This window comes from Ostrea edulis, chromosome 3, assembly GCF_947568905.1.
Source record: "Ostrea edulis chromosome 3, xbOstEdul1.1, whole genome shotgun sequence".
In the NCBI taxonomy this organism is placed as follows: Eukaryota; Metazoa; Mollusca; class Bivalvia; order Ostreida; family Ostreidae; genus Ostrea; species Ostrea edulis.
This window is the reverse complement of record NC_079166.1, coordinates 85,184,632-85,196,639: the sequence shown is the minus strand read 5'-3', so window position 1 is coordinate 85,196,639 and position 12,008 is coordinate 85,184,632. Positions and strand designations below refer to the sequence as shown.

At 35.3% G+C, this 12,008-nt stretch overlaps 1 protein-coding gene across 9 annotated transcripts in view; it reads left to right on the top strand.

The window, feature by feature from the left end:
* Nucleotides 1-131: 131 nt before the first annotated feature.
* Nucleotides 132-12,008, top strand: part of LOC125673863 (mitogen-activated protein kinase kinase kinase 15-like) — a 76,063-nt gene continuing 64,186 nt past the window's right edge. For 7 of the 9 annotated variants that reach the window (XM_056159248.1, XM_056159246.1, XM_056159243.1 and 4 more), the window contains exons 1-8: nucleotides 145-433; nucleotides 533-674; nucleotides 3,691-3,913; nucleotides 5,481-5,656; nucleotides 6,192-6,267; nucleotides 9,530-9,622; nucleotides 10,249-10,355; nucleotides 11,926-11,974. In XM_056159248.1, the coding sequence (XP_056015223.1) occupies nucleotides 415-433; nucleotides 533-674; nucleotides 3,691-3,913; nucleotides 5,481-5,656; nucleotides 6,192-6,267; nucleotides 9,530-9,622; nucleotides 10,249-10,355; nucleotides 11,926-11,974 (885 nt within the window). In that variant the 5' untranslated portion in view covers nucleotides 145-414. Of the gene's footprint in view, nucleotides 434-532; nucleotides 675-3,690; nucleotides 3,914-5,480; nucleotides 5,657-6,191; nucleotides 6,268-9,529; nucleotides 9,623-10,248; nucleotides 10,356-11,925; nucleotides 11,975-12,008 lie in introns of all 9 variants that reach the window. The other 2 variants (XM_056159244.1, XM_048910761.2) reach the window with 1 other exon arrangement.

Here is a 12,008-nt window from a genome sequence, read left to right as displayed (position 1 = left end):
GTGTATTGTAAATAAATATATGAAATGAATAAAAAGTTTAAATAAAATATTCTTGAAAAATATGATATCCCCTCGTGAGTTATCCCTGAGTTTAAGGTAAAAACCCGAGACTGCAATATTACCTTGACCTTCACCCCACTTCGTCCAAAAAAGGAGGTCATATTGGGAATTTGTTTTGAATTATATTATTGCTACCCGTTATTAAAGAAACATGAGCATGGCTGTTTTACTTCAGGAACTCGGAACGTAGTAGGTAAGAGACATTGCACCACCTGTCTTGTTTAAAGCATAACGATTATGTGGAGAATTGTCTGGCGATGGGCCCAATGAGCATGCACGTTTGTGAGCCATTGCTTAGGCGAGGAAAAAACGTATGTCCGTGTGTCCGTCTGTGATCATAGTGCTGCTGTTGTGATGTCACCTTCAACAAAGGGTAGAATATCGAGTGACGGGTCGTTTTAAATCTTTGAAGGATGGTTTTTATTCCGAGTCTCCAGATTCTGATTCATGACAGCTGTATTTTTTTTTTTAGGGATGAAGGTGGTATGTATTATAGACAGCTGGGGCCGCGTGATGCCTCATGGAGGGGACTCTAAGGTAGCTACTTCCACTCCTGGAACCCTTCAGGAATCTCGACAGCTGGCTTTGTGTGTGTTACAGAAAGTTTGTCAAAGGTACGATTAACAAAAAGACTGTTTATCCTGAAGCAAGCTCTTCAGACAAATGGTAAAGGAAGGGGTACTACTAAACAGAGAACTCTAGAGTACATTAGAGTATGCTGGTAAAATTTCATGATTTAATGCAATTTAATTGTTTATTCATATGTATACCATTTAGATACACATTTTTATAAAATAATATTACAATATTTGTCAAAAGTATTTGTTTTTCAAGCGATATTTGGATCAAAAGTAGAAGATTTATGGTATTCCAATTCCGATTATTATTATTTTGTATTAAGAAAGTATTGAGTGACATATTACATCAGTAAGTAATTTCGTTTATGATTGATATAGTTACTCTGAATAGAAATTCGTGATCTTTGATTTTCGTTATCTTTCCTTTTCGTTAACTTTATTAATTTCTTATTTTAACTGATTTTCTTTAAATTTTTTTTACCCCCCTCTTTAATGTCTGTTATTTAAATATTATGCGCTAGTATTTTTATGTAAATATGTACATGTACTTGTAACAGTAGTTAATTTTGATCGGGATTGAGGTTAAACGGTAAATTGTAACCTGAAACGATGATGGAAATATTTCCTAAAATAATGAACACAATTATGCTATATTCCATATATATATTCATTGGGTTAAACTAATGTAACAACACCTACTAAAAGCAGTTTAATTGCATTAATTATGAAATTTTACCTGCATATTCTAATGCTCATACTCTAGTGTACTGACTCTGTTTAATCGTAGGACCGTAGTAAAGAAAGTCTTGGTATTTATATTTGTCAGATATAATTTTGTGATCCATGTAAAATCATTTCCAAAGTCCCATTACGCACATTGGAGCATGTCTTGTCCACTGTAATTCGCTGATTGTGTGAAATGCCTGGATCGTGAATCGCACCTTTAGTAAGGTTTCTTACTCCAGGAGAACTCAGTATACCCCCAGTTCCAAGTAACTGTTACCAAGTTCTTGTTTGTGGTTCTGCATTACAACACCTTTTGTAGTATTTGGACTCATTTTATAGGTTAAAGAGCATTTAGTTAAACTTAGTTCCACCCTGTCATGTTAAGCAAGCAGACAATACTAAACAAACTATTTAGAATTAAAATTGTGTAATTATTTCCTCTAAATCTTGACTTTTCTGAACATTGCTTAATGTATCTTTAATTTTCCTTCTTGATATTTTGTTAGACCTCTTTAAATTAATTTTAGCAGAATTGTTTGAATTCTACCATGTCTACATCCAGTAAATGTTAGATATGGATTAAAGCAATACAAGCTGTAACTGACGGTATTTTTTCAACTATCCAATTATGCATTAAATAACACCTACCGGTATAACTAATATAATCCCCAAGATCTGAAGAATAATTCTGCAAAATAAACAAGGGAATATTGTTGGAGAGCACACCTACAATGAGCGTTTCGTATAAACCGCCATTGTGTCGTATACACGGACATGGGAACGATGATTGCCGAACATAATCGGGTTGCTGAGAACAAGGCCATATACAAAGACCGATACTGACGCGAGTAACTACACGTGTCGTTTGTTTTAAAATATTACATCGTTTCATGAATGACTAGAAATACTATGTAAGTGTTAAAAGGTAATAATTACATAAATGTGCCACTGAAATGAAATTTTGATTGTGAATTTTCTATAAAATTGGCATGTTAAATTGTTTACAAATCTAACACGTGCTCAGTGCCTCTCTTTCACTTTTTCCGAACTGGTGACCTCCAAGGTCAATGCACATCGGAGGTTACGAGCAGGAATTACTGACAGGATGACAATGATTCATGAATTAACATTTTTTGCTAATTTGACGGGTTTATTGCTTCAGATTCACTCTGATTCTATTAAGTTATATATATTCAATCACATATATCAGGGTTTGACACTAAGGCACGTCCGACCGATCGGGTAAAATGTCGATTTACTAGTCCGACTGGTCGTGTTGAAAAAATAAACAAGAAACTTTATTTTAAACCATAAGATATCTTATTTGTAACTTATAGCCATTTTTCATTGTTGACACATGTGCGGGAATGTCTCGACTTCTCGTCCTCAAGGAAGGATGTTCCGAGAAAAAAAAGGAGTAGGTTGGGAAGAAACAAAGTAGGGCTTATGAAAAAGAAATTTTAAAAAAGTGGTTAAGGTCATTTTATTCTAACAAAAGACTAAAGAATTTCCGTGCCGAGTAGAATTTAAAGAAACAGTAAATGCGTTTGAAAATAAAAGCATCAAATTGAATGACGAGACTAAAGATGTTTTTGAGGCAATTAAGTACGTTTTAATTTAAACTTAACGTTTGTCATTTGAATTGAGTACTTAAATATGGAGAAACCATCAGGGTTTCTTTTCTCTGGAAAGTTTGTCAGGGCTAGTGGATGTAAGGTCAGGTCTAGTAAATATCATTTGAAGTAGCCCGACTGGTCTAGTGCTCAAGAAAGTAAATGTCAAACCCTGTATATGTTGACTATTTGTTCTTTTATTTTTTGATTTATTTACTGACAGTTACAGCTTGTATTGCTTTAATTAGTTATATTCACTGCACTGATTTAATCTAGCAATTATAACCAAGATCACAAAATTGAAAATTTATGTTTTTGTTAGAAAATTTCTAGATATTAGCATTTAATGCAATTTATATCTATGTATTTTATGTCCTTTTTTTAAAATGATTAAACAATTGTACAACTTTTATGAGTTATTGTTATTTCTCTATACACTTAATATGGCAAGGAGATATTCTCTAAAATGTACTAGCCAAAAAAAAAAAAATAAAACAACAAAAAAAACCAATTACCAAAAATAAGCTTTGATATAGATCATGAAGGTTTTTATAAGGTTTACTTTGCATCGTATTAATTTGTTACATTTAATGGAAACCTTATATGCCTGTAAAATAGCCTTGATGGCCACTCAGACTAGCTGCAGAATGTGACTGAGTGAAATTTCTTGTTAATTGTATTGTTACTATTTATATAAATATTGTTATTTATAGCTTGGAAGCTGAGCTGGAGAATGTTCAGTTTGAGAAGCTGGACTTTGGTGAGACGTCCGTGCTAGACCTATTTTACAATGCAGATGTAGTCATTGTGGACATGAGCATTCCGATCCAGCAGTCAGCGCTGTTTTACCACATCGGAGTTCGACAGAGCATGGAGATGAAGTTCAACATTGTCCTCCATTATGATGTGGATCCAGAGCAGTCCCTGGCACTGAGGGTAAGCTTGGGCATGTTCCGATGACTAGGGGGCATGTTCTGATGACAAGGGGGCATGTTCTGATGACAAGGGGGATGTTCTGAAGACAAGGGGCATGTTCTGATGACAAGGGGGGGGGGGGCATGTTCTGATGACAAGGGGTCATGTTCTGATGACAAGGGGGACATGTTCTGATGACAAGGGGGCATGTTCTGATGACAAGGGGGACCTGTTCTGATGACAAGGGGGCATGTTCTGATGACAAGGGGGACATGTTCTGATGACAAGGAGGCATGTTCTGATAACAAGGGGGGGAATGTTCTGATGACAAGGGGGATGTTCTGATGACAAGGGGGCATGTTCTGATGACAAGGGGGCATGTTCTGATGACAAGGAGGCATGTTCTGATAACAAGGGGGAATGTTCTGATGACAAGGGGGCATGTTCTGATGACAAGGGGGCATGTTCTGATGATAAGGGGGACATGTTCTGATGACAAGGAGGTCCGAGGCATGTTCTGATGACAAGGGGGGCATGTTCTGATGACAAGGGGGATGTTCTGATGACAAGGGGGCATGTTCTGATGACAAGGGGGGAATGTTCTGATGACAAGGGGGATGTTCTGATGACAAGGGGGGGCATGTTCTGATGACAAGGGGGACATGTTCTGATGACACAGGGGGGGGGGGGGGGGGGGTGGCATTGTTTATTTAAACTAGCATTGTCAGTGGGTTTAAAATACATAACAAAACTTTGAAATCTTACTTTTCTTCTTATCCATGTTTTTCAAAAACTTGAACAATAGTCGGTGTTATCCTCACATCCTCGTTTATGCCTTTTTGGAAGGATTACGAAAGCATTACAATTAGACAGCTCATTCTAAGAAAAATGCAGCTGAAGACATTCTTAAGATATACTTTGTATCATATTATTTATTTAGAAAACTTGTTCTCGGAAACATGTAACATTGTGTTACGTATTTACGGTAAAACTTAACAAAAGTAGAATCAAGGAATTATTTTGCATCTTGCTTGTCTAATTTACCAGCCCAATGGTTGAGGAATTTTGATAAGTATTAAAATCAAGTAACCCCAAGGGCACATGCTATTTACAAAGCACTAGCCCAAATCCATAATTTGCTAGCCCCAGACCATCGAGCTATCAATTTATTTTGAGCCCTGGTGTTACCTAAAAGTCATTCTGTGATACCGTATAATAGTTATGTGTTATTTATCCAGTGGTACGTGTTATCCTGTATTATATAGATCTAAATAAACCTATGATTTTTACAGTTATTCTGTCATGTACATATGTGTTATTTAGCAGTTACTCTGGGGTTATTTTACAGTTATTCTGGGGTTATTCTAAAGTCATCCTGTATTATATAGACCTAAATAATGTACATATGTGTTATTTAGCAGTAATTTTTGGGTTATTGTAAAGTTATCTTGTGTTATATAGACTTAAATATACCTGATTTTTGCAGTTATTCTGTCATGTATATATGTTTGCAATTAGCAGTTATTCTGGGGTTATTTTAAAGTTATTCTGGAGTTATTTTACAGTTATTTTGGGGTTGTTTTTTCAGTTGTCCTGCAGTAACAATGTCCTGTTTTTCCCGTACCTTGTGGACAGCAACAAGACCTGTGTGGTGGTAGAGAATTCGACCTTGCCTCAGAACTGCTGTGTTCACCCAGAAAAAGGCCAACAATCACTTTTCGTACATCTGAAGAAAAAACTCAGCGAGATGGAAAAAGAAAACACGTAAGTTTCAACTGATTTATGTTTTGTCTGCAAAGTTAAGTAGGGGAAATTAATAATTTGATTCCTAGCCCACAATTTTAAGATTTCATGCTGCAGTGAGTGTTTAGTCTGCTGTAAATGATGTGTGAAACAAAGAATGGTATGGATCACACAGGATTGTGATTTTTCCTTTTATTAGAGGAAAAGCTGTGATTGGCCCAATTTTTGAAAAAAATGAAACACACTGGGTTTGATCTAACTAAAAAGTGACAGAAAATGATATTTTTCCAGTTGTGATGAGGTGTTTTCCTTCCTATCTGGTCAGGTTTCCTCTGATTTCTGAGGAATTCAGTCACAGCCCTAATCACATTGTTCTACATCTGTCTATATATAGACCTGTATGAAAGCGTATCAAAAACTAGGATTTCAACTAAAATGTTTAAATGAAATGTTTTACCTACCTACCCGACCTATTTTTTTTGGGGGGGGGGGGGGAGTGAAATAGGAAATATATATTTTCTTTTGGCCTAAGACTGAATATGTGTGTGTGTTACAGGGTGCACATTAAGGAGAGATTTCTGAACGATTTACGGAAGGCCAGGGACCAGTACAAAGGAGAAGAACTAGCAAAGGTATGGTAAACCTAGTCCTCGCAGAAAACTTAGTAGTGGACACGTAGAAGAAACGAATCAGAGGTTTTCTTTGTCATTAACCCCAGGCTGCTGCATTAAATGTTGCTAAAATGGCTGCCATTGCTGAATTTACACAAATGCTTGTTAAATACTTGTAGTGTGTCATTTGTGTGAATGCTTATATCTCTGCTAGTTTTCACAATATAATAACTAAAAGTTATACAGAAATTCGTCAGAAAACATCGAGGAATTCATTTATGAATTTCATTTTGTCAGATTCCTGATCTACCTGCACAGGTAAGTAGAGAGGTGAAAAACACTACAAATGTATACCTGGGTTGATTAATTCTTTATTATCTTTACTAGACTTGTAGATACAAGCCGTGAAGTAGATATTGTTCAATGTCTATGCCAGAAATAAAAAAAAAATATTTCTTTAAATTTACATATTATGGACAGGTTACATGGTAAGGGCTGTTCCAGAAATGATAAATGGGGGGGTCGGGCGGCAAATGATATTTTTTTGTGTGGGTGGTCGTATTTTTTCATATTTTATTTGGTCCGTGGTTGGACTGTTAAAAAAATATTTATTATGGGTAGTGGGTAGTTTCTATTGTTTTATTTTGTGCCACGTGGGTGTTGAGTTTTCAGAATATTTTTATTGTCGCTGTTGTCGTGTTGGTTACAAAACGTCGGAGGGAAAATTGAAAACGTGCTTTCGAAATCGGAAGTAACATAGAACTATTCGAGTTGTCGCTCTTTGCAGCGCATAACTTTCCATTACGGCACTCTTCAAATTAGAGGCGCGTTTAGTAGGGTCCCTTTGGACGTGATGGCGGCAAACTCTGTTCTGTAGATTATTACAGTTTACAGTGCATCGATTTTGGGAATATTTTGAAACCAATAGGTATTCCATTTTCTAATAAAAATAGGCAAACCTTAGTTGATTTATACGAGGGTACCGATGTGTTACCGTATATACTCGCCTATAAGTCGGATTTTTGGGAGTCAATTTTTGGTCTAAAACTCTATGTCCGACTTATAGGTGCGTCCTAAGAACATTGGTATTTTTCTGGGAGTCGTAATGTAGTGGGTTTTTTAAACAACTCCGACGATTATCATGGACTAGATCTACCACACAAATGATTATTGTTCACAAATATCTAGACATAGTGTATTGTTTATGTACATGTATTTTAAAATCATGTATAAAGTACAAGTATTTACATATTTTTGTTTAGTTAAAAATTATTTACCCGTAACTAATACTTTCAATTCAACTCATCTATCGTTTATCGGTAAAATTGAATCACGAACCCGATTTAATATTGAAATATTCATATGTATACCAACTGAAATATATTTCTTAAAAAAAAATGAATATTGTTAACAGATAATTTAGATCATCATTCTTGACTCTTTTATAAAAAACTCTATTGTTGATACAATGAATTATACCGGAATCCCACAGTAACAGTTTTCACGAGGCGCGTGCCACTAAGTAAACACGGTGTCAGGTACTGGTAATTAGGAGACCATAATTGCTTAGATAAACAAGGGATCAATGCCCATAACAGATCAAGGGTTGAGTTTATACCCCTAACACATATGGCTTGGATATTGAGCACCCCATAATTATCAATTTCTCAAAATATTTGTTGAAACATAGGTAAAAATACTAGAGCATTGACTTGAAATTGTCAACCGATTCTGACAAAAAATTGTGCCGCCTTCTAAGCGGGTCAATGGCAAATTCCTACAAAATAACCCTAAAAAATACAACCGACTTATAGGCGGACCGACTTATAGGCGAGTATATACGGTATATTTATCAGTCAGTGTGATGGTGATATAGAGGCCTCTGGGCGCGGGCTCCATTAGAAGACGAACGATTCGTGGAAAAACACATCCATACCCATTTCATGATAATAGCATCGTTTGGACTCCCAATCTTTCCAACATTCCCGCCATAGATGCCTTTGATTGTTGATATGACATCGTTTCTTCAGAACTACTATGATACAATGTCGCACAGGCATTACCGCGTCATTGACTAGAATGTTTGTCCCGAAAACCTCGCGAGATTTGTACCCTTTTCATTTTTAAAAATATTTTTGTGGTGGGTCTGGTTAGTTTTTTTTTTAATTAGATGGGTCATTGTAAAATGAGTTTATCAATTTGATGGGTCATGGGGTAATTTTTTATTTTTTTTTTATGGGTGCTTGGTATATACAAAAGGTGCCTCCCGACCCCCCCATGTATTTATTTCTGGAATAGCCTTAATGAAATGAAAAGAAAATGAAATCTAGTTATAAAGAGAATAGTTGTCACAATTTTTTTGTTACATGTGATAATGTCAATGCAATCTGGTTTATAAATAACAATAATAATCAAACATGATAATGTCACTATCTGTGTCATTTAGTGTTCTCGTTAGGTAACAATACACCTTTGTATTGCTGTAACGAGCGATACACACGAAAGCACCAACTAACATCTTCTAATTAGCTTTCCCTTGTCTTTGGGCGTACAAATTTGTTTGCTCAACCAACATATTTATGAAATCATCATTAGCAAACAGCTAAATAGCAAAAATAAATCAGAAGGCTCAAAAGCATTCATGTCCATGTATAATTTTTCTTCTCCAATGAATGGTGCATTTACAGGCACAATATCTTAATGAGACCAACCTTCTTTGAAGTTTAGTGGTAAATCGTGGGTTTCCCATTACAAAATCTGCCATAGATACTTGAGCAAACATTTCTGTTCCCCAATTGTACTTGAGTAAAATTAAAACCCTGAAATTTGTTCCATCATCACTATTGTTAAAAATGTGCAATACTTCTTCGTCTTCACTTCAGTTTTTTTGGCCATGATTTTACTTTCGTTCAAATGTTTTCCTAAACCTTTAACCATATTTCCCAATATATTGTAATGAAAAGTCTAGAAAGTTTCCTAACAAATAAAGTAACCTATCAGAAGCATTCTAACAAGTTCATTTAGTGTTGTCACACAACCTAAATCATGTAGATAAGTGGAATTTTGAAATTCCACGAAGTCATTCAGGTATGTGAAAGGACTATGGTCATGCTCAGTGAAAGAGACACTATAAATAATCCACGTCAGTAGTAACGTGTAGCAGTCAATGGGTGGATGTGATTGATGCTAAGGCCCTATTTTACCCTGTTGATCTCATTTGACTTTGATGAGTTACCATGGTGACATGAAGAAAGGTGTTAAAAAAGTTAAACATTTTTGTCAGGTTTTGGACGCCATGAGGACACGCTTGGATGACCCCCAGCTCTTGTGTGTAGATGTTGTCATGAATATGCTAATTTCCCTGAGAGAAACACAGGTCAGTAGATGTCATGGTGAATTTATAATGATGATAATATAACGGAGCATTTGAATATCTAACATGTTAAGACTTTAGTTTCATTTTTATTTAATGTCTGTCCATGTTATAATCGAAATCGTGCATAAATGAATGAAATCTTATCTGTCATCAGGATTTTTTCTGTCTTATCATCTAATTTTTCTGTCATCATGTCAGTTTATTGTCATCTGGATTTTTTCTGTCTTATCATCTAATTTTTTTGTCATGTCAGTTTATTGTCATCTGGATTTCTTCTGTCTTATCATCTAATTTTTCTGTCATCATGTCAGTTTATTGTCATCTGGATTTTTTTCTGTCTTATCATCTAATTTTTCTGTCATCATGTCAGTTTATTGTCATCTGGATTTTTTCTGTCTTATCATCTAATTTTTTTGTCATCATGTCAGTTTATTGTCATCTGGATTTTTCTTTTTCTGTCAGTTTATTGTCATCTGGATTTTTCTTTTTCTGTCAGTTTATTGTCATCTGGATTTTCTTTTTCTGTCAGTTTATTATCATCTGGATTTTCTTTTTCTGTCAGTTTATTATCATCTGGATTTTCTTTTTCTGTCAGTTTATTGTCATCTGGATTTTCTTTTTCTCAGAATTATGATGCCATGGCACAGTTAGTAGAAGACTTGGAGCAGATTCCTCAAAACAAAATCACGGGGCAGTTCTGTGTCATGTATCTCTACGCCTTCGCTCTGAACAGGTCAGTAGGCAACACAATTAAAGAACTCGTGTACACTGAATTCATTATGTTTGTTGTGAACAGATCAGTGGGAAAAACATTGAATTCATTATTTGTTGTAAACAGATCACTTATCAATCATTGGTACAGTGGAACCCCGTTATTACGTTCCCCCTTTAATACGTTAGTCCGCATATTACGTTGGAATTTCAAAACACAAAACCATTTCTTAACAAACCTATATAAAATAGACCTCGTTATTACGTTGTCCTAAGATGCCGGGACTCGGTATTACGTTGTAAAAATTCCGACGAAAACGTAATAAACCCCTAATTATTCAATAGTGATTCTCAAAATAATAAGCCATTCACACCTTGACTGCCTGAGGCAGTCACCACGTAAATTTCCTGGTCTGTTTGGGGATTAGAGAAGCTTGACTGATCACGCTTCGATAGATCTAGCGACATCAATACAGGTGAATACCCCGTAACGAAGCCAGTGATAAACAATTAAATAATGTTTATTTAGAAATTGTACTCTATGAAATTTACTTCATTTTTCATATTTTGATAATCAAAGAAATAATTTCTCAACTACCTGCGTGCTCAGCATATTGTGATTACCTTCGCTATTAAAACTCTATTTACGGACAGCTTTGGTACCAAACATGAAAGACAAGATTTATCGTAGCAATGTTAAAACCGCTTGGGTAAGTTCTTGGACATAGGTGACTAAAGGTGTTCAATTAAAAAATTGTCCGTTGTTTGGACATGCAGCTTGGGTGTTCGTAAATCTTGTCCATACATACACCAATCAAACTGTCCTGTGTTATCGGCCGATTCGTGCACGGCATTTACCTCAGTGAATATTCTAAAATCCCTGATGCGCACGTGATTTTAGTGCCATGATTTAGCGTTGTAAATGAAATCTTCGTGCATCATTATATTTTTTTTATGTGGATTGCGCTTAAATTGTTCTTCGTGTTTATCGTTGGTGAGAAAAGTGCGTAAGTGTTGGGTATTGTGTGCGTTTTGTGTCTATAGTTTTGTTGTTTTTTGGGTGGGATTTTTTTTATTGCGTTGTGTATTGTGTAATTACCGAACTTAATAAAAACGATGTTTTGTTATTTTTTTTAATACGAATGTTGAATACGAACCGGAACGAGTTATTAATTGAGAGAAATTTACATGAACGCATTGTTTTAAAGTTGAACAAAATGGCGGTCCAAACGAATGCAGAAAAGCAACGTTTATCAAAACATCCTTATGTATCCTACACCAGAAATAAAGAAAAGGGATAAGAACATGAAGAATTACGGACATTAAAGATAAGATGTAAATAAAACAAAGTGTCATAGTCTTTTAAACAAAGAAACAGTAAAGATATATTCACACACCCCTTCACGGAGTACCAACGGACGATATACAATTTCCAAACGATATTTTTAATGGATTTCACTGGGAACGTTTATTACGTTGCACCCGGTATTACGTTATTTTATCGTGACAAAATGGAAAACGTAATAACGGGGTTCCACTGTATTAAGGAATATTACAAAAAATGTCTTCATACCTGTCATAATGTTTTTCAGGAGAAATCAAAATGGTGACAGAAGTAAAGCTTTAAAAGTTATTCTAGAGGTAAGGTTAAAGATTATTCTAAAGGTAAGGTTAA